The sequence below is a fragment of the Chiloscyllium plagiosum genome, unplaced genomic scaffold (genome assembly GCF_037043375.1).
Source record: "Chiloscyllium plagiosum isolate Xiang-an unplaced genomic scaffold, Cpla_swu_hap1 HiC_scaffold_4, whole genome shotgun sequence".
Classification (NCBI taxonomy): Eukaryota; Metazoa; Chordata; class Chondrichthyes; order Orectolobiformes; family Hemiscylliidae; genus Chiloscyllium; species Chiloscyllium plagiosum.
Genome location: NW_028270142.1, coordinates 101,076,010 through 101,099,657, shown reverse-complemented (window position 1 = coordinate 101,099,657; position 23,648 = coordinate 101,076,010). Strand labels below are relative to the sequence as shown.

The 23,648-nt window shown below is 39.9% G+C and overlaps 1 protein-coding gene across 2 annotated transcripts in view; it reads right to left on the bottom strand.

Moving 5' to 3' along the window:
- necab1 (N-terminal EF-hand calcium binding protein 1) overlaps nt 1–23,648 on the bottom strand; it is a 176,154-nt gene that overhangs the window by 125,331 nt on the left and 27,175 nt on the right. For both annotated transcript variants that reach the window (XM_087985848.1, XM_087985847.1), the window contains exon 3: nt 12,034–12,142. In XM_087985848.1, the coding sequence (XP_087841974.1) occupies nt 12,034–12,142 (109 nt within the window). The remainder of the gene's footprint in view (nt 1–12,033; nt 12,143–23,648) is intronic.

Here is a 23,648-nt window from a genome sequence, read left to right as displayed (position 1 = left end):
TGGGCTTTTACCAAATGCAGCACCTACTGAAGCAGAGCTAAATGTAAAAATGATGATGGTTTTAGTTAACTCCTTCCTGTCAAAGGCAACTGCTGGCAGTTACTGGAAACATTTTAATACTTAATAGTCTGAATTATCTGCTTTTGTCCTGTGTTGTAATCTTCTGTGTTTCTACAAGGTTTGGAGGTATGTGTAAGGAAAAGCTTTGCTGCTGACTTGAATGATCTGTTTCTGTGCTGCAATTTGCTATGGTTTTGTGAGCTGATTGAGACCACAATGAATTATTTAATAGCTGTACTATTCAAACTGTGGTAACACTCACATTCTAAATTTGGAACATTACATGCTCAGACCTATTTCTGTTTCTTCCTGAAAGGGAATGTTTTCCTTTATCACTACGTGGTTTCTGTGAGATGCTAACTACATTGTTTGATGTTTAAACTTGAGGGAGATATTAAATGCATTGCAAGTACCTTTGCCATTTTAGTTTTGTTTCAAAGATAAAAGAAAAATTTCAATAGAATATCATAAGCTCTATCCCTCTGTCTTCCAGAAGCTGGTTTTATCATTTATGTCTAGGTAAGGGATATACTGTGCAACTGACTTCAGTGGAAAAGCAAATCAAGTTACTGATTCACTAATGCCTAGTCTTCCTTCCATCAAAGTTGAATGCTGTGCCTTTAATATTCATAAGGAACCTACCATCTTTTTCTTACCCTTAACTCAGTGTCTGAGATCAATGGTAATGATTTTCAAGTCTGAAGAAAAATTATTGTCTTCTCCCACATTAAAAAACATTCAAACCATTGAATGCTGCAAAGACAAAGAATTTCTATAACTGAGGCAAAAAAAATGGAATAGGAGGAGCAATATGAACTGTAAAGAGCACATATTGAGGAACCATCAGAATCCATTTTCATAGGAACTTTCACACCAACATGGTATTTTGCAGCAAATTTTCCAGTAAGTAAGCCTAAGAAGTCCACTCAAGACAAGTAACTTCCAGTAATTGCCTATTTAAAGACTGCCCATAGTACCCTTTTAAGAAAAGCAAGTACATAAAAGTCAAACTTTCATCAAAGGGAAGCAAAAGCAACAGTTAAATCAAACCTATATATGTAATAAAAAAGGGAATTCTCTCTTGTGTTTGAATACTTAAAGGGATGCTGTTGGGATAAATGGAATATTTTATTTTTGTGGTGTGCTTTGAAAGCTTTCAATTTGTACTATATACAAATAATTTAGTTTATTCTACATTATAGTCTATTCTTTTACAAATATAGGAACTAGGAGCCGGAGTAGAGCATTCAACCCCTTCTCCTCGACTCCAGTTTTTAGAAGTAATCTATTCTTTTATTGTTAAAGCCAGTGCTGCACATCATGTGCTTGTGTTTCAGTGAAACGCTTACTTATTAATCTTATATTTTAAAAAAAGTGGGCTGTCAAATGAAGAGAGATTGGTTTAAATGGACCCATATTCATTGAAATTTATAAGGATGAGAGGAGATCTTATAGAAACATAAAATTATAACCAGAGCTGAACAGAATAGACGCAAGGAAGCTGTTTTCCCTGGCTGGGGAATCTAGAACCAAGGATCATGAAGGGCATGGATAGGATGAATAGCCAAGGTCTTTTTCCCAAGGTAGGAGAGTCCAAAATAGAGGGCTCAGGTTTAAGTTAAGAGAAGAAAGGCTTAAAAAGGATCTGAGGAACAACTTTTTAAATGTATGGCGCAAGCTGTCAAAGGAGGTAGTGGAGGTGGGTACAATCACAACATTTAAAAGACATCTGGATGGGTACATGAATAGGGAGGGTTTAGAGGGAAATAGGTCAAATGCTGGCAAATGAGATTAGATCAGTACAGGATATCTGGTTGGCATGGACAACTTGAACTGAAGGGTCTGTATCTGTGCTGTGAAACTCTATGACTCTATGACTTTAACCAAATTTCAGTCTCAGATCTGACTGTTCAGGAATCATAAATAATCATAAGAATTGGAAGGTCTTGAAGGATTTGAATTCACTCAGTTTAAGAGAGTTCCTTCTCTTACTCAAATTAACAAATACGTTGTGATTCTAGGCATAAAACAGATGTGTTATGGTAAAGTTTACTGTATGGCTTTGAATGTTGCTAAGAGTTTTCTCGAATTAAAAGTTACAACAGTGGGTTGTTTGAAATTTTTGACTAAAGCAAAACTGAGACAGAAGATAAATTGAAGTTTAAAGTAAAAGTAGGATTTTATAAGGATGAGATGTTTCCAATATTTACAACTGAAAGAAAAGAAACCTAGACATTGATGTCACAGTTGGATTTAGCTGAGATACAGCTAGAAATAAGAAAAGATGGACTTGGAGAAAGGGCAGCTAGAAGAAAACCAGAGGACAATGAAAATTGAGAAAAGAGAAGCAAAGGGAAATAGATTTTTTAAAAATCTTGAACACAAAAGAGATAGGGAATTCAGAGTTGGCCAAAGAAAAGCTTCAGCATAACGACAGAGGAGGAGAGAATATCTTGGAGATGATTCTGATTTCAAGGTTGCAATTAAGAATCTACGCCTAATGCATACATTTACTGGAAGTATATATTACTCCATCTGATGGGGTGGGTGGACAGATGAAGTGGTCAAACAATTTTTGGATATTAATGATAAAAAGTGTTTTGACAGGTACAGCTATAACTGTGTAGACCAGTTTGGCAGAAGAACAGTCTGTAGAGTGTCAGACTGTCAAAAACTGTCGACTTAATGCTTATGAGATTGTCACATGTTAAGAGAATCACATGTTTGTGGCTTTTGCAAGGGAGAAAGAAATGCTATTAGATCAGTGGGTTAGATCACTTGCGCTTCAGAAAAATTGAGAATGTAACAGAAATAATGGAAATGGAAAAATTCAGAAATAACATTGTTGCAAATGGAAAAACTAAATGTAAATTCCAATATGTTAAAAAAATGTCAATGTCTGGCAGGACAGGAGGGCTCGAGTTGGAGGCTTGGAAGTGGGATAATGTGGGGGGAGGGGAAATGAGGAAACTGTTGAAATCCACACTAATCCTGTGTGGTTGCAGGGTGCCAAGGCGGAATATGAGGCTTTCTTCCTCCAGGCGTCGGGTAGTAAGAGTTTGATGATGGATCTATCACCTTCTCCCTCACCTCATCTACCTACTGCATTCTTAGCTACCTGGCCCCAACCCCATCCCCTTCCCGTTTATCTCTCCACCCCCAGCCCACAAGCCACATTCCTGATGAAGGGCTTATACCCGAAATGTTGACTCTCCTGCTCCTCAGATGCTACCTGACCTGCTCTGCTTTTCCAGCATCACACTTTCGACTCTGATCTCCAGCATCTGCAACCCTCACTTTCTTCTTCTCAAAACTGGAAATTGTCCAGGTCCTGTTGTATTTGAACATGGACTGCTTCAGAATCAGAGAAGTCATAAATAGTGCTGAACACTGCGCAATCTTCTGCAAACAAAGCCACTCTTGATCTTATGATGGATGGAAGGTGATTGATGAAGCAACTGAAGGTGGTTTGTCTTATGACACTATCCTGATGAAACTTGCAACAACATCCTGGAGCTGAGATGACTGAACTCCAAAATCCACAGCCACTTTCCTTTGTGCTAGGTATAGCTCTAACCTTTGGAACGTTTCTGCTTGACTTCTAGGTTTGATGCCACATTTGGTCAAATTGGCCCTGATGTTAATGGCAGTCACTCTCAGCTCATCACCAGAATGGAGCTCTTATTTCATCAAAGCTGTATGAGGTCAGGAACTGAGTAAAACTGCCAGAACTCTGACTGAGTTTCAGCAAGTAGCTTATTGCTAAGCAAATGCTGCTTGATAGCATTGTTGAAGACATATTTCATAAACTTTCACCCTTTTTTAATGTACAGGACATATATGCAACAATTTTCCACATTATCGGGTAGATGCCAGTGTTGTAACAGCTAGGCCAGTGGCACAGCAAGTTCTGCAGCACATTTTAAATAGTTGCTGGTATGCTGTCAGGGCCCATAATTTCTACAGTGACCAGTGTCTTCAGTCATTACTTGAAATCACGTGGAATACATTGAATTGACTGAAGACTGGCATCTGTAAAGCTGGGGACCTCTGAAAAAGGTCAGGATGGATGATTCAATCAGCATTTCTGGCTGGGGTAATGCTGGGCCATGAGTATACAGATTGTGTTGGAATAAAATTCTTCTGTTGATCGCCCTTGCAGCTGTTAGATGCCCACTCTTGAGTTGCAAGATCTGTTCAAAATCTATCTCACTTTGTGTCAAATGGATATATTTTGTCATGACAATGGAGTGTATCCTCAACTTGACAGTAGACTTTGTCTCCATAAAGTCTGCTCCTATGCTATCATGGACAAATGCATCTGTAGCTGGCAAATTAGTAAGGATGAGGTCAAGTATGTTTTCTGCTCTTGTAGTTCCCTCACCCCACCTGTCACAGACCCAGTGTAGCAGCTATCAAGTCACTCTTGGTGGTAGACATTGAAACCCCCCAGCCACTTTACATGTTGCAGCCTTGCCACCTTCAGTGCTTCTACCATGTTTTGCTCAACATGGAGGAGTATTGATTCATCAGCCGAGAGAGGACAGTACGTGGTAATCAGCAGGCAGTTTCATTGCCCATATCTGACCTGATGCTATGCAACTTCACTGGGTCCAAAGTCAATGTTGAGGACTCTGAGGGCAACTCCCTCCTGACTGTGCCACCTCCTCTGCACGATCTGACTGCGTTAGTGACTGCCAGAAACACAAATAGAAATTGCTGGAAAAGCTCAGCAGGTCTGGCAGCATCTGTGGAGAGAAATCAAGTGAACCTTCCTTGGAACCATGCCAAGATTGATAGACCTGCTGAGTTTCTCTAGCACTTTCTGTTTTTAATTCATTTAAAAATAATTCCCTAGTTCTCCTCTTAAATGTTTTATAAATAGCATGTAAGGGTTGATTCCATTGCTTGACTAATTGAGACCAGCTCTTGAATGTCGATAAGTAGAATTTTGAGCAGCTGGGCTGTGTTTAGCATAGTCATTTCTGGCGCTTTAGCCAATGCATGATGGTCCATTTCATTACATCCCTTTTTTGAGACTTTTCAGCAGTTGATATAACAAATGGCTTCCTTGGATATTTCAGGATGCTGTTGAGAGTCAACTGCATTTCGATGGTCCTGGAATCTCATGGAGGCCAGGCCAGGCCAGGTAACAATGATTGCTTTTCTTACCTAAAATATTCCAGATTTTTATTGAATTCAAATTCCACACACAAAACCAGGTAAGTAACTAGGTCATTGCTTGTACATCATAGTTGAGTTAAAATGCTTACCCTTTTTCTTTCTACAGGGACTGCCAGACCTGCTGAGCTTCTCCAGCCCTTTCTGTTTTAATTCACTGAAGAATAATTCCCTAGATCCCCCCTAAATGTTTTATCAGTACGTTTTTTGGTGGAGGATGAAAGAATAGTAGAGAGTTTAAATAAACGGCAACATATAGTTAGGGTGAAATGGAATAACGTGGGAGAAGGCTCATGTAGGGCATTAACCTGGCCTCAAAGTTTTGGGAGAATTGGCACTTTATCTGTAATATTATTTTGATTGAGTTTTTTTCTAAATGATAGTAGAAATAAAAGTACACATGTCCGAGGAAGACATGATACATTTATGAAACAGCTATAGGAGAGAAATTGATGCTGAAAAATCCCTCAAGTTGGATACATTTACTGGCTATCATGGTATGCACCCTATGCTGTTGTATGCAGATAGTGCATGAATTGCACTAAATTTTCAATCCATCTTAAATGTGCAAATCATATTTAACTGGAAAATGTAAACCCTAAAGTGAATCAAAATAACTTTTCAACATTGTAGCACTCACAAACCTCTCATTTTCTGTAAGACAGCTGCCTACTTGTGCATTTAACTAGAATATATTAGTTTGAGTTCACGCAGACTCCTTGAAAAGACAGGGTATCAATTTCAAAAGGTTGGTTGGTCAGTTAAGATGATATTAACATGGCTTTTGAAATTTACTTCGGACTCAGGTGTATGCCAGGCTTCCCAGAACTGGCGCGTGAAAGCGATGTAAATATGCACTGCTATGAGAGGGATTGATGACCCAACAAAGAAATATGCCAAAAAGCAAGGAAACCTCACCACTGATTTTGTCTGATTCTGTGAAAGACTTTGTTCACAGTGCTTGTCCTGGGGATTTCACCCTTAAAAGTCTAGAAGGCACTTTCACACTTTGCAAGGTTACTTTTGCAGCCTTAGAAAATTAAGGATTTGTGTCAGCTGTACCTCTCCCTCTGGGTCGCAATTTTCCAGTTTGAATCCCACTCCCACATGAAAAATCTGAAACTCCATTGCAATACTGAGGAAGTGCTACATTTTTGGAGGGGTGTGTCTTTTGGATGAGATGTGAAACTAAGGCCCTGTGTGCCCTCTTGGATGGATATAATAGATCCCATGGCAGTATGAGCAATGGAGCTATCTACAAAATCTTGGCCAATCAACACAAGAAGAAAAGCAAACATAGTTATCATCGCATCCTGTGTGCAAATTGGTTATTATGCTTGCATCATTGTTTGAAAAGTATGTACAGGGAAAATGAAAAGCATTTTACAAATACAAAATCTCTGGTGTTTTTTGGCTGATTTCTACTCTGGCACAGCTTATAATGTTTCATTTCAACTTAGTGTAACTCTAATGATTATTACATGAATAGCACCAGCAGAACTAGGAACAAAAAGAGTGCTGACAGCAAGAGCTGCACCAGCTTGTTCCTTACAAATGTGCTGCCTGTCTGGAGAACAGGGATGAACAATGAAGTGTAGCTCACATGGGGCAACGCAACACAGAATGCAAAAGCAGAAGACATGCTTCCTTGAAATATTAGAACACCAGTTTCTGAGGAAACTCAGGATCAAACATCAAATAGTAACACAATACAAAATAAAGAACTGCAGATGCTGGACTTCTGAAACATAAACTGAAATTGCAACATGTGTGGAGAGAAAAATAGAGTTAATGTTTCGAATCCAGTGATCCTTCTGCAGAACTCAACAAACTCTGAAGAAGTGTCATGTTAACTCTGTTTTCTCTGCATAGATGCTGCTAGACCTGCAATGTCTGTTTTTGTATCAAATGTTGACAGGCAGGTTGGGCGACTATCTATGTGGAGTTTGCACATTTTGCCCATGTCTGCGTGGGTTTCTCTGGGAGCTCTGATTTCCTCCCACAGTCCAAAGATGTGCAAATTAGGTGTATTGGCCATGGTAAATTGCCCATAGTGTTCAGGGATACATAGGTTAGGTGCATCAGTCAGGGGTAAATGTAAAGCAATAGGGAAATGGCTCTGGGTGGGTTACTCTTTGGAGGGTCGTTGTGGACTTGTTGGGCTGAAGGGCCTGTTTCCACACTGTAGGGGTTATATTCTATTCTACCTACATTTGCAGAATGATCTCATAGATGAAGTGTTTGATGGCTTGTTTGCCAGGGCAAGGCAATTGTGTATAATTTGCCTCCAGTGCCGATCAGAACACTTTTCTTAAATTGTGAATGTAATCTCCCATTGTGCCAAAACAGCCTCTAGACATTTGAAAGCAACCTCCCAGTAGAAAACCTTTCACACAATTAGACTTAAATCAGCCATGAGGTTTCTTGTGAGTCAGAATGAGTGGGTGCTTGGCCATATGCCTCTATTTGGCTTCCCACAGTTACTGAGTGTCACAGATCGAACACAAATATAATGGTGAATGCCCTTAGGTCATTCAGGAGTACTCAGCATCCAGAAAGTCCTCTAGTGGGCAACTAGTCACTACAACCACAAATACTGTACAACTACATTTGCTGGTGTCTTCAAGTAGCTATGGATATTTCATCCTGCTGCAGTCCATCCTCCTTGAGCTTTTATGTCTTCTTTCTGATGATCAACCACCTGATGAAGGAACAGCACTTCGAAAGCTAGTGCCTACAAATGAATCTGTTGGACTATACCTGGTGTTGTGTGATTTTTAACTTTGTCCACCCTAGTCCAACAATGGCACCTACAAATCATGCCTTCTTTCTCCGTGGCTGCTTGTAGAAAATGAATATCCACTTCAAATGGAGCTGTGACACTCATAGGAAGCTAATAAGTGAGGCCTTGAATAGTCATAAACTTCTGTTGTATCATTCATCACAGGAATAAACAAAAGGGTAACAAGGGAAATGGTGAAAACAAATAATATTTAATTGGTTCAAGAACTGAACATAAACCTAACAAATTAACATAATATAACACATATCTTAACCATTTATAAATCTTTATTCTTCCTCTTCCTAACACATGATATAGTGCATCACCTGTGGCTTCAGAAGAAATAGAGTCAGGTTACTTTGATACTGATTGCTGCTGGCACTCTCTAAGCTGTGAGATTTCCACCATTGACTGCCCCATCTGTACTTCAGTGAGGGCATGCCTTCCACGCTCTCTGTCACCATAATCATTTTCATAGTCTATCCAAAAGCAATAAATTGTCAATCAGTCAGGAATTAGATAGCCAGGATTGCTTCCGTGTAAGATGGTTTTCATAAGGCTGTTTCTCTACCAGCCCATTAGAGATAGTCTGGAAGGCAGGGGGTTGGAGCACCCAGTGCCTTCCACTATTATGGCGTTTTACCAATGTAGAGAAGGAGGGGCAGAACTGGCCTGCTCAGAGGTTGGTTGAACCACTTACCTCACCAATTAAGGGCCTCCTTCTATCACCGTTCGCATTTTACTGGTAGAAAAAGGACCCTTCACCAAAAGGGGAACTGCATTTATAAATCTTTATTCTTCCTCTTCCTAACACTATGATATAGTGCATCACCTGTGGCTTCAGAAGAAATAGAGTCAGGTTACTTTGATACTGATTGCTCCTGGTACTCTCTAAGCTGTGAAGTTTCCACCATTGACTACCCCATTTGTCCTTTTGTGAGGGTACGACTGTTGGCCTTCATGTGGACATGGATCAAGCTGCCCTCCTAATCAGGCACCTGTATGGCCCTTAAACCTGTCTCCTCAACTCTGACACCTAAGACAGCCCCACAGCCACCAACTCCTACATTCACTTCCCTCTTGTTGGAAAATGCCTGACCATTTCCATAAGCTATTGAAAGGGCAACCTATTCACAGGACTTCCTCTCAGATAGCTACAGTTGCAGCAATAGTCATTACTCTCAGTGGTGTTGCTGGCCTACTGGCTCTCCCATTGGCTGGCAGCTCTTGAAAGTGTGGTCAAATACCTGAAATGGAATGGGAACCCCAACAATGACTAATTATTTGCCAGAATTCTTTAAAATATGGTTGGAATCCCACAAAGCTGAGTCTTCCAAGCCTGTACCTAGGAAACCTTCCATGCTGACTATATTCCAGTTATAGTGTGCAAGACATCAGTGAGGCCTATATGAACTCATCTGATATTCTACCTAGGTCTTTCCATGGGTGAAGAGATCAGTGGAAAGGTCTGCCACTTCATGCCATTTGCAGTTGCAATAGACACCCCAAACTATCTACAAATATGCACATTGTGGCTGGAACATTTTATGGTATATATACTTGGCTTGTACTCTAACTTGTTTATTGATAGACCCATGATTCAATATTTGCCTGTAGTCTCTAACATAGTCGCTCCACTGCTGCCCTTACCTCTGGTCTCTGACCTTGCTCAATTGTAATATCTGAAATACCAAGTGAAAGCCCAAATATCTTAGTTGCTGCTGTTCCCATTGACACACAAGTATCTGATGCCAACCTGTATGAATCAATTTCAATCCAAGTATTTAAAAGGAGGTTTGATGGATTCTGAATTTGGAAGCACAACTCAAGGAAGTGAGAGTATTGTTTAAGATGCATTTAGACAGATAGATGAACATTAAGGGAATAGAGGGAGTGCAGGCAGATGGGATTAATTTCGAATGACATCACGGCCTACACAGACATGGTGGGCTAAAGGGTGTATTCATGTGCAGTAGTGTTCTACATTCAATGTAGAACATAGAATGACATTTCACTTTATTTTCATAATGCTTCCGTTTAATGTTATATCCTGTAAGGCTCCACAGTGAGATGGATATTTTAAATCAATTTGTTATCACCTGTATATTCCTTATTGATGAGGGGAAGAATCATGGCAGTGAAGTCAAATAGGTGTAGTTGATGAGTGACAGGAGTATAGTGTACAGTTATGTTCCTGGATTCAATGACAAAAGTGATTTACTGCCTTGAGCAGTGCAGGAAGAATATCAGCAGTGACAAAGTTAAGTAGATCCTATTATGGGTGTCACAACAGTCACCCTCACTCTGCCTTTTAAACTTGTACACCACATTATTCCTCATGCCAACTTACCTATTGATGAATCCAGACCTCTCTAGCTATACATATCATGTCCCCAATTATCCATCCAGCATGATATACACCATCATCTCAATGCAATGTCACTCTTCTCCCTCATAGTCACCCTCAATACATGTATTCTATCCACATGTTGCTATCCATTACTCTTGCTCATTGCTCTCATTTCCTTTTTGCGAGAGAAGGGATCCTGGAATACCAGGGTTAAGCAGCGAATAGACGTACCACCCCCCACCCACCTCACAACCAACAACTGCACAGGGGGCCGTATTGACCATCATTGAGTGATTGCTGAGAAATTAGTGGAGAAACCTGTATATAATACATGAATACACTGCCTGTGTAAAAAGGCACTGACAAACACTTTGATCTTATGCCAGGTTCGCTACTACCCACCATTCCCAAGATAACAGCAACTTAAAAGCCAGCCCAATAACTCCTCCACTATTAACCTAATGTATGGCACATATAATTGCTACGGAGGGAGAGAAGTATATGAGGTTAGGATATCTTGATTACAAAGCTGAACTACACTGAATTTCATGTCAGTCATTGGAAAAATAAAGCAAAGTTGTGTAATGTCACTTCCAGTCATAAACTAAACTAGTCCTACTTGCCTGCATTTGGCCCATATCCCTCCAAACTTTTCCTATTTATGTACTAATCCAAGTGTCTTTTAAATGTTGTAACTGTACCAGCATCTATCACTCATTCTGGCAGTTCATTTCACACAAACGCATTGTGTAAAAAATTGCCCCTCATGTCTTTCCTAAAGTTTTCTCCTCTCACTGTAAAATTATGCCCTCTAGTTATTAATTTGACCCCCTTGGGAAAAGACACTTACTTTTCACCTTATCTATGCCCCTCATGATCTTATAAACTTTTATAAGGTCACCTGTCAACCTCCAATGCTCTGATGAAGAAAGGCCCAGCCTATCCAGCTTATTTTTATAACTCAAACTCTTCATTTCCGGCAACATCTTGTAAACCCTTTCTGAATTTTCTCCAATGTAATAATATCCTTCCTATAGCGGGACGACCAGAACTGCATACTGTACTCCAAAAGAGGCCTCACCAATGTTCTCTACAACTTCAACATGATGTCCCAACCCCTATATTCAAATTTCTGAGCAAAAAAGGCAAGCATGCTAAATGCCTTTTTAACCACCCTGTCAACTTGTGATGCAAACTTCAAAGAATTTTGTACCTAAATAACTAGGTCTTTCTATTTTATAACACTACCCAGGACCCAACCATTAATTGTATAATTCTTGCCCTTATATGTTTTACCACAATGCAATATTCCAATTAAACTCCATCTGGCACCTCCTCAGTCCATTGACCCAATTGATCAAGATCTCTTTGTAATATTAGATAACACTCTTCTCTATCCACTATACCATCAATTTTAGTGTCATCTGCCAACTTATTAACTACACCTTCTATATTCTTATACAAATCACTTTTATAAACGACAAACAAAAGTGGACCCGGTACCGACTTGATGCCTATGCACTGTTAATACTTACTTCTGTTTACAATTGTGAAAAGTTACCAAATTTTGGAATATTACCTAAAATACTACCAATTTATAAAATAAATGAATGTGGAATTGTATTGTTTTACAACTAGAATAAAGTATTAATATTCTTACTCGGTATTATTGCTATCAATAGTACGAAACAATTCATGCATCTCTTCTGAATTCAGGACTCCATCTGTAAAGTAAGCCTTGAATTCATCAAAGGACAGCTTGCCATCATCTGTAAACAAAAAAGATTTAGTTGTTAGATTGTAATAATAGCTCTCATCTTCGTAAATTAAATCATTTTAAAGTCTTTTCTCAAGAGCAGTTTAAAATGGTTATGTTGAATCAATATTTAATAGATCACTGATAAGTGCAAAATGGTATTAAATTTTCAAAACTAGTGTTTACAGTAACTTGAAACTCACATTTAAAGTATATTAAATTAATTGATTTTAGAACAATGACTACCATGGATGGAGTTTTCCAAGTAAACCATAGCTTTTAAAAGGGTGGGCTTCGGAACTGAATACGGTGAGAAGCAAAAATTCAGTTTCCTGGCAGTGGAATACAATGTTGTTATTAAGTTCTCAGAATTTAGCTCTCGGGCATGTTGACTTCTCTGAGGTTCATAGTTGGAAACTGACTTTGCATTCATTACCATATCATGAATACTCCCCAGTCCCCTAGAATTATTTTCACAGGTACACCTTGCTGGTCAGAAATGGAAACATGTATGTTTATGAACCCAATTACATCTATGGGATATGTTTCTGTAAGATTAGATGTTCTTCATCTAAATTCCAGTCAGCATAGTCTTCTTCAGTTACTTCAATCCTTCACAACAAAGCCATTTCTTTTTGCAGAAACACATACTGTATAAGACAATGAGACACAGGAGCAGAAGTATGTCATTCAACCAACCCATCAATCTGCTCCTCCATTCAATGGGAACATGGATAATCTGATAATCCTAAAACCACCTTCTTAAATTTCCTCCACAACTCTTTATTCTCTTAGTGGTTTAAAATCTGTTTATCTCAGCCTTGAATACACTCCAGCTTCTAAAGCCCTCAGCAGTAAAAGAATTCCATAAATACACTACTTTCTAAGAGAAGAAATATTTAGCTCCTCTAGCCTTCCTGCCAAGTGCAGAACTTCACATTTTCCTGTACCTACATCATCTCAATAACTGCCTTTTGTTGTTCATTTACTGTTTTGCCTGTTGGAATCAAATTTTGATTCCAGATCATTTTCAACTCATGCAAACTAGTTCTCCACCACATGTTTTTATATCTGATTTTCCTTGTCAGTTTCCAGATCTATTCTAAATGTTCCCCACATGCTCTCCTATTGCAACATGCTCCATTTGCACCACTTCTTTCCGTAGAACTAGATCTAGCAATGCTTTCCTCCTATTGGACTTGAAACATACTGATTACATTCTTCTTGTAATAAATTAGACTACCTCTCCACTTTGCCCTTTCTACTGTTCTTATCCCAGTTTATTTTAAGGTAACTGAAATCCCTAGTATCATTATACTGTAGTTCTTGCAACTTTATGTATCTCAACTCCAAATTTGCCCTCCTCTCTCCTTCTCAATGTTGATCAGTTTACATACTCAGAGCTGAAAATGTGTTGCTGGAAAAGCGCAGTAGGTCAGGCAGCATCCAAGGAGCAGGCGAATCGACGTTTCGGGCATGAGCCTTTCTTCAGGAATGCCCGAAACGTCGATTCTCCTGCTCCTTGGATGCTGCCTAACCTGCTGCGCTTTTCCAGCAACACATTTTCAGCTCTGATCTTCAGCATCTGCAGTCCTCACTTTCTCCCAGTTTACATACTCAGTAGAAAATACTCTTCCTTAATTCCATTCAACGTGGCTCACTCAACTGCAACATGCTTGTCAGAAGTTTAACTGTTTCTCTGATTAATACTGCTAACTTCCTTTTTCTTTCCCCCATCTTCCCTGAATATTTTGCAGCAAGGTATATTAATTTCCCAATCCCCACTCCTAACCATTACCTCACTCATCTCCTGCTCATTTTTGAATCAGACCTTCATTTTCTTTCTGCATTATGGTATAATATGATTTAAGTAAATGAGGACAATGTAACTGCTGATATGATTTTGATATTATGAGCACATGAAGAGGCAGGTCTCAGACATTATCTGAGAGAGCTGTATTTGATAACTTGCTATGTACTGATGTAAAGAAAAGAATGTTGAAGAGCTTTACTTAGAAATATGGTGCAAGTGGATATGCGGACTAGCATCTCAATGTTTGGATAGCAGGATTGGCTTCAAGCACAAGATAAAGGAGAAATTGAGGACTGCAGATGCTGGAGAGTCAGAGTCAAAAAGTGTGACACTGGAAAAGTACAACAGGTCAGGCAGCATCCATGGCAACAAGAGCCAGGACGGGACATAAAAACTTGTTGGCGGATAGGATCAAGGAAAATCCTAATGCTTTCTATAGGTATATCAGGAATAAAAGAATGATGAGAGTAAGATTAGGGACAATTAAGGATAGTAGTGGGAAGTTGTGTGTGGAATCAGAAGAGATAGGGGAAGCGCTAAATGAATATTTTTCGTCAGTATTCACATTGGAAAAAGACAAGGTTGTTGAGGAGGATACTGAGATACAGGCTACTAGACTAGATGGGATTGAGGTTCACAAGGCGGAGGTGTTAGCAATTCTGGAAAGTGTAAAAATAGATAAGTCCCATGGGCCAGATGGGATTTATCCTAGTATTATCTGGGAAGCCAGGGAGGAGATTGCAGAGCCTTTGTCTTTGGTCTTTATGTCATCATTGTCTACAGGAATAGTGCCGGAAAACTGCAGGATGGCAAATGTTGTTCCCTTGTTCAAGAAGAGGAGTAGAGACAACCCTGAAAATTATAGGCCAGTGAACCTTACTTTGGTTGTGGTTAAAGTATGGGAAAAGGTTATAAGAGATAGGATATATAATCATCGAGAAAGGAATAAGTTGATTAAGGATAGTCAACATGGTTTTGTGAAGGCTAGGCGGTGCCTCACAAACTTTATTGAGTTCTTTGAGAAGGTGACCAAACAGGCAGATGAAGGTAAAGCAGTTGATGTGGTGTATATGAATTTCAATAAGGCATTTGATAAGGTTCCCCACGGTGGGTTATTGCACAAAATACGGCGGCATGGGATTGAGGTTTGAATAAGAAATTGGCTAGCTGAAAGAAGACAGAGGATAGTGGTTGATGGGAAATATTCATCCTGGAGTTCAGTTACTAGTGGTGTATTGCAAGGATCTGTCTTGGGGCCACTGCTATTTGTCATTTTTATAAATGACCAGATGAGGGTGTAGAAGGATGGGTTAGTCAATTTGTGGATGACAGTAAAGTTGGTGGAGTTGTAGATAGTGCCGAAGGATGTTATAGGTTACAGAGGGACATGGATAAGCTGCAGAGCTAGACTGAGAGGAGGCAAATGGAATTTAATGCAGAACAATGTGAGGTGATTCACTTTGGAAGGAGTAACAGGAATGCAGAGTACTGGGTTACTGGTAAGATTCTTGCTTGTGTAGATGAACAGAGAGATCTCATGTCCATGTGCATAGATCCCTGAAAGTTGCCACCCATGTTAATAGGGTTGTTAAGAAGGCATAGGGTGTGTTAGCTTTTATTAGTAGAGGGATTGAATTTCGGAGCCACAAGGTTATGACACAGCTGTACAAAACTCTGGAGCAGCCACACTTGGAGTATTGCGGACAGTTCTGGTCACCATATTATAGAAAGGATGTGGAAACTTTGGAAAGGGTTCAGAGGAGATTTAATGGGACATTGCCTGGACATTGCCTGGTATGGAGGGAAGATCTTCCAAGGAAAGGCTGAGGGACTTGAGGCTGTTTCATTACAGGGAAGAAGGCTGAGAGGTGACTTAATTGAGACATATAACATAATCAGAGGGTTAGATATGGTGGACAATGAGAGCCTTTTTCTTCAGATGGTGATGGCTTGCACAAGGGGACATAGCTTTAAATTGAGGAGTGATAGATATAGGACAGATGTCAGAGGTAGTTTCTTTACTCAGAGAGTAGTAGGGGCATGGAACAGCCTGTCTGCAATAGTAGTAGACTCACCAACTTTAAGGGCATTTAAATGGTCATTAGATAGACAAATGGATGAAAATGGAATAGTGTAGGTTAGATGGGCTTCAGATTGGTTTCACAGGTCGGCGCAACATCGAGGCTAAAGAGTTATATTGCGCTGTAATATTCTATGTTCTATGTTTTGGGCATAAGCCCTTCATCAGGAATGTGGAGGGGGGAAGGTGACTGAGAGTTAAATAGGGGGGTGGAGGTGGAGTGTCTGTTGCTCTTGATGTGATCTCCTCTACACTGGGGAGACAGGATGTCAACTCACAGAGTGGTTCAGGGAACATCTCTGGGACACACGCATCAGACAACCCCACCTCCCTATGGCCAACCACTTCAACTCCCCCTCCCACTCCCCCAAGGACATGCAAGCCTGGGCCTCCTCCACTGTCATACCAAACCCATCTGCCATCTTCTGCCTCGGGACCCTCCAACAACACGGCATCAACATCGACTTCATCAGTTTCCAAATCTCCCCTTCCCCTACCTCATTCCAGACCCAACCCTCCAACTCAGCACCACCCTCTTGACCCAACCTACCTGTCCATCTTCCATCCCACCTATCCGCTCCACCCTCCCCACTGACCTATCACTATTACCTCCCACCTGCATCCACCTATCTCCATCTCACCGACCTTCCCCCCAGCTCCATCCCCACCCCTCTATATATCTCTCAGGCCTCGTCCACCTACACATTTCTGATGAAGGGCTTACCTGATGAAAGGTCTCCTACTCCGTGAACCACAAGATAAAATATGTTGCCAGTAAGGGAGAGGATCTAAAGTTAAAACAATGCGAAGGTCACAGCTGAAAGGGGAAAACTCTGAAACTAGGACAGGGCCTCAGAAGGTACAGCTGAGTAAAAAAACAGGAAAATGACTCTATGACTCTATAAAACCTCAAATGGAGGCCAAGACATCAGAAGAAGTTTAGAAAAATATGCTGGAAAAGGAGAAGGCTCTGAAGAAAGGAAAGAAGATATCAATTACAGGAGAATAGGATTGGAAGACTTTGACACATAGTTATGAATTAGAACAGAATCATAGAATCCCTACAGTGTTGAAACAGGCCATTTGGCCCATTGAGTCTACACCTACCATTTGAAGAGCATCCCACTCACATGTAGTCCCCAACCCCTTTTCCCATGGTTAATCCACCTAACTCACACATCCCTGGACACTATGGGCAATTTAGCATGGCCAACTCACCTAATCTGCACATCTTTGGATTGTGGGAGGAAACCAGAGCACCCGGAGGAAACCATGCAGACACGGGGAGAATGTGCAAACTCCGCACAGATAGTTGCCAAAGTGTGGAATTGAACTTGGCATTGTGAGGCGGCAGAGGTACTAAGCTACTTTGTTGAGAGGTCTGGACTTGCAGGTTCAACACAACAGAATGGCTTCAGCCTTATGAAAGCACAGCATCACTATGTCGGTGTGTTTCATATTCTGCAGGTCCAATAGCTGATGTTGCTCTTACAAAATAACATTTAGAAGAGTGCACTGCAGAATATGATGCATTGACTTGTACCTGGAGTCTAAAGAGGTAGGGGAGGTCCTAAATGAGATTTTTGCTTCAGTATTCACTAGAGAGGGGGGCTTTGTTGATAGTGAGAACTTTGTAAACCAGTTAATAGGCTTGAACAGGCCGTTTGGCCTAATTCAACCATGATGACAAGATTACCTAAACTAAAATAAATGCATTTGTCTGCATTTGGTTGATATCTGTCTTAACCTTTCCTGTCCATGTGCAAATGTCTTTTAAATGTTGTAATTGGATGTAACATATTGGCATATTCCCTTCTGTATATCACTTCCATTACGTACTTGCCAAAGAAAGGTGTTATACTTGAATCCAATGCATCAAAACTTTTCACTAAAGGGATGTCTAAACTAAATTCCGGCATTCCAGAATCCAAACTTCACAGGAACTAAATTTTTCTCCAGGCTGGATCTTGGCAAATAAATCTGAAGGGATCACCACTTTCAGAATATTATTGTATAAGGTAAGTAGTACCTGAAAGAGTTAACTGACACCACAGCTGCATCTGTCAGAATTTAAAGATCTGTACCTGGGAGGACCTAACAAGAGTGTTTGCTCAAGTTGTCTCTGAGTTGTACACCAGAATGTTTCAGTATCTGTATTCTAAACTTCATCTTCCCCTTGGCATTTTTAGCTGAAGATTGTCGCAAATGCTTCAGCCTTGTCTTTTGCACTGATAAGCTGAGCTCTCCCAAAATTACCAATCGTGAAGCCTCCTCATCCAATGAATTCAGTTTGGTATCGGGATTTTTATGTAACTCAAAGAAAAAAGATTGGTGGCAGTGAATCTACCCCAGGCATTCCAGATGGTTCCACTGAATCTGATCATGACAGTTACCATGCCAGCAGAGCTGTGTCAGAAAATATAACATGTCAAGAACAATGAGCATTGTGCCATGTACAGAAATATCCATTGGAAGATATTGCTTCCAGAGACAATCTTTCAGTCGATTTGTCAGTAAAAATCTATTTCAGCAGCATATGGACAGAACGACAGAAAATATTCCTGGAATATTTTGCTGGAATGTGTATGTATCGTCAATGATACTACAGTGATGAACAAAACCAAAGAAGAATATAACCAAAATCCACACTCACTAAAACAGCAGCTCACCGTGAAGCACTTGCCTTCACCAGAAATAAGTACCAGGTCAGATCAGCACTTCTGGCTCCATCTTTTTATGCAATCTGTCCCATAACAAGCCTACTCCCCAAGATTAAGAAGAACTGTAAACATGGCTCAGATTTGTTAAATTTCCTAGCACCATTCATTGCAAACATTTCTCAACAAAGCATTGTCATTCTTTAATATAAATATTCCATATGTGTGGCAGAAGAACATTCCTCCACACATCACATCAACTCTGATGAAGAGTCACTTACACCTGAAATGTTTGGCTTGCTCTCTGTCCATGGATGCTACTTGACCTGCTTTGATCTCCAACATTTTTTGTTTTCAGTACTGATTCCAGCATCTGCAGTAATTTGCTCAGATATCAAAATATGTTTGATTCAACAGAAGCTTGTATCCAACAATTCATAATATCCTACAAAGAACTAAGGAAAAGACAATCCTGGATGTTGAAGCATCTCAGAAAGGGATAGGAGTGTGCATCACGTAAGATTGCAAAATAGCTGCAGTTTGAGCATACACATAATCCAATTATTCCAACATGGAGGATGAAACACTGACTCTGATATTCAATATCACAAAATTCTACAGGTAGTTATTGGTAAACAATTTACAGTGGAAATTGATCACAAATTATTGGAAATTATTTGTTGCAGAAGTGACAAGTGCAACACCAAGCTTTCACAATATCTGTCAAAAGTATCAATCTTGCCAAGTCATCACCTGTCTAAGTTCTCAAAGATGACAAATTTCTTGAAAAACAAAACAAATGAGAATGAAGATAGCCCATGACCAACATACTGGTGCACGGTGGCACAGTGGTTAGCACTGCTGCCTCACAGCGCCTGAGACCCGGGTTCAGTTCCCACCTCAGGCGACTGACTGTGTGGAGTTTGCACGTTCTCCCCGTGTCTGCGTGGGTTTCCTCCGGGTGCTCTGGTTACCTCCCACTGTCCAAAGATGTGCAGGTCAGGTGAATTGGCCATGCTAAATTGCCCGTAGTGTTAGGTAAGGGGCAAATGTAGGGGTATGGGTGGGTTGCGCTTCGGCGGGTCGGTGTGGACTTGTTGGGCCAAAGGGCCTGTTTCCACACTGTAATGTAATGTAATGTAATCTAATGTAATGTAATGTAAACTATGTACTCTGTTTCGAGTAGAAAGTCAGAGTCAAAGAAGCTGCACAAGAGATGTGGTTATCTGCAGAAGTTTCCACAGTCTACAGTTAGCCTAGATCCAATGAAGTCACAACACTGGATGGAGCAACATTAAAGAGAAACGTCAATCAACTCTTCCATCTGTTTTCATCTGTTCTTTCAGAGCAACAACGAATATGCTACATACATTAATAGTCATGGTCCTGTTTTTTTGTCTGTTTCAACTGAACAAAATAGATGACAGAAGTTCGTACTTCAAGACAATGACTTGACCAACTAGTGTTACCTTGCCTGGTTTAAATTTGAACAATGCATGGCAGTTAGCTGAAGCATTCTTTGTGAAAACATCTATCCCCACCACTTACCAACAAATCAGCACACATAATTCATACAGTATAACAATAGAAATCATGCTGATAAAATGTTTTGACAAATGTATCTTTTTTCAGCAATACTCAAATTTACTATTTATTACTATTTATGATGTTTTCAATTTAACTGAATCTGTGCTACTGAATCTTTGTTACTTCCCAATAACACAAGAAAATACATCAGGCACTACAGAATACAAGCCTTACAGAAAATGAGAAATGCCAGTTCTCAAAAAACATCAACTACATTTCTAGGTCATATTATCCAAGAATAAGGCATCATGGTAGATCTAAGAGATCAGTGAATTTTCAGTACTGAAGTGCATAAATGATGCACAGTGCTTCTTAGACATAGTGAATCAAATTGGAAAGTGTTGCAATATCTTTACCCGCAAGATTTCTCAAACCCATACAGAGCTATTGAAAAATATTTAGCAATGTTATTGGAGTAAGGAACAGACTGCAGCTTTTGAAAGATTTTAGTTTTAGCACATTACAATCAGACATATTCACTATAGTAGCAACAGACACATCATCCACAGGACTATGACCTGTTCCTAAGCAAGTTCATGAAGACTTGTCTATTTTAGGCTGAGAGCTTAGATAAAGACTAATTGGAAGTATACAATCATAGAGAAAGAAGCATTAGCAATTACGTGGGAAGTAAAATGTTCACAGACTCCTCACAGGTCTGAGATTCCAAGCCACTAATGGTAGTTAACTGATGCATGCTTCATGGTAACATCTATACCAACCACTTGCCAACCAATCAGCAAACATTGTTCATACAATATAAAGATGTAAACTATCCTGATAAAGTCAAAACAAAATGCTAATGTTAACATTAATGTTAACTAAAGAAATCTCAAAAAATGCCTTTACACATACAAGGTTGCAGGTATGGTTATGGTAAAGTCTTCTTTCCAGTTAAGGCGCAAGTAACAGCAGCCACACTCTCAAATAGCATTGGGTCAGGCAAAGAAAAAGAAGTCATATTTTGAAGAAGTCATATTTTCCGATGGCAACAACCAACACTTCACCTGCAACTACTGAAATAATATCCAATTTGAGAGAAACTTGGGAAGATGATGATGTAACTGATCACGTCGCTCTGATATCATGAAGATAAAATACAACAGTCTAGACTGAGCAAATGAAGGGAGAGGTCTTAGACACTATACTGGAGATCTGCATTTGATAATCAACAATTTACTATATAAATAAAGGAGTGCTTTATACATAGGAAATTGAAAAGCTATGGTTAGATGGAAGAAGCAAGAAGCAGGGACAGTTTACATACAAAGCCCACAAGCCAAGATACTCTTGACTGGTTTCTCAATGTGCAGTTTGCAGTGTTGGCTTAAAGAACAAAATAAAACACCAAAACTGCAAATGCTGGAGATTTGAGATAAAAGTGGAAATTGCTGGCAAAACGTAGCCAGTCTGACAGCATCTGTGGAAAAGCAGAGTTAATATTTCAGTTGTCATTTTAAAAATATAGTAGAAAAAAAGAACTGGAAAAGATTAAAAATGGAAAAGATTTTACAAACCTTTCAGTTTCTAATCAACAGCTCGATAACAACAGTTCAAAATACATTGAATGGATCACAGATATTAAACAGCTGGTAAAATTAGCATAAAGGATCAAACACAGAAAATATGTTCAAAGCTAATATTTCACAGAAACTTTCAAATGAATGTGGTTCATTTCAATACCATTGATGTAAACCCTTCAGAATATCTATTACTTGAGGCAGATGTTGACTAATACTACTAGTACAGAAAATAGAACAGCACAGCACAGTACAGGCCCTACGCACCCCTCCATTTACTGCTTGCCCAGTAGTCACTTAAATGTCCCTAATGTCTCTGACTCTACTACCAGCGCTGGCAGTACATTCCATGCACCCACCACTCTCTGTGTAAAGAACCTACCTCTGACATCTCCCCTATGCCTTCCTCCAATCATCTTAAAATTATGACTCCTCATGACAGTCACTTCTGCCCTGGGGAAAAGTCTATGGCTATCTACTCTACTTATGCCTCTCATTACCTTGTACACCTCTATCATGTCATCTGTGTATCTTCTTCTCTCCAGTGTGAAAAGCCCGAGCTCACTCAACCTCTCTTCATAAGACAAGCCCTCCAATCCGGCAGCATCCTGGTAAATCTCCTCTGCACACTCTCTAAAGCATCTACATCCTTCCTATAATGAGGTGACCAGAACTAGACACAATATTCCAAGCGTAATCTAACCAGAGTTTATTAGAGCTGCAGCAAAACCTTGCAGCTCTTAAACTCAATCCCTTCTCAATGAAAGCCAAAACACCATATGTCTTTTTAACAACCCTATCAACTTGGGTGGCCACTTTGAGGGATCTATGTACATAGACCCCAAGATCCTGTTATTCCTCCACACTGCCAAGAATCCTGTATTCAGCATTCAAATTCAACCTTCCAAAATGAATCACTTCACATTTATCCAGGTTGAATCTACCTGCTACTTCTCAGCCCAGTTCTGTATCCTTTTAATGTCTTGTTGTAGTCTGCAACAGCTCTCATCACTATCTACAACTCCACCAACCTTTGTGTCATTGGCAAACTTACCAACACACCCTTCCATTTCTTCATCCAAGTTATTCATAAAAACTACAAAGAGCAGAGGCCCAAGAACAGATTCCTGCAGGACACCATTGGTCATCAACTGCCAGGCGGAATATTTTCCATCTACTACCATTCACTGTCTTCTTTCAACCAGCCAATTCTGTATCTGGACAGCCAAATTTCCCTGTATCCCATACCTCCTAACTTTCTGAATGAACTTACCAGGGAACCTTATCAAAGGCCCTACTGAAATCCATATACACTACATCTACTGCTCAACCTTCATCAACTTGTTTTATCACATCTTCAAACAATTAAAAAGGCTTGTGAAGCATGACCTGCCCCTCACAAAGCCATGTGCGGGCTATCTTTGATCAAATTATATTCTTCCAAATATTTCTAAATCCGATCTCTCAGTACTTTCCAGAACTTTCTATGTCACAGACGTAAGACTGATTGGTCTGTAATTCCCAGAGATTTCCATATTTTCTTTCTTGAACAGAGGAGTAACATTTGTCTCTCTCTAATCAGCTGGTACTACTTCCGTGGAGAGTGAGGATGCAAAGATCATCCCCAGAAGTGCAGCAATCTCATTCCTCGCTTCCTGTAGTAGCCTTGGATATATCTGATCTGGCTCTGGGGACTTATCTATCATGCTGCTTCCCAGAAATTCCAGCACATCCACTTCCTTAATATTAAGTCATTCAAGCCTATTAACCTAGTCCATGGTGTTCTCACTATCAACAAGATCCCTCTCTCCAGAGCAAAAAACTTATTTAGGGCCTCCCCTACCTCTTAAGACTCCAAGTAC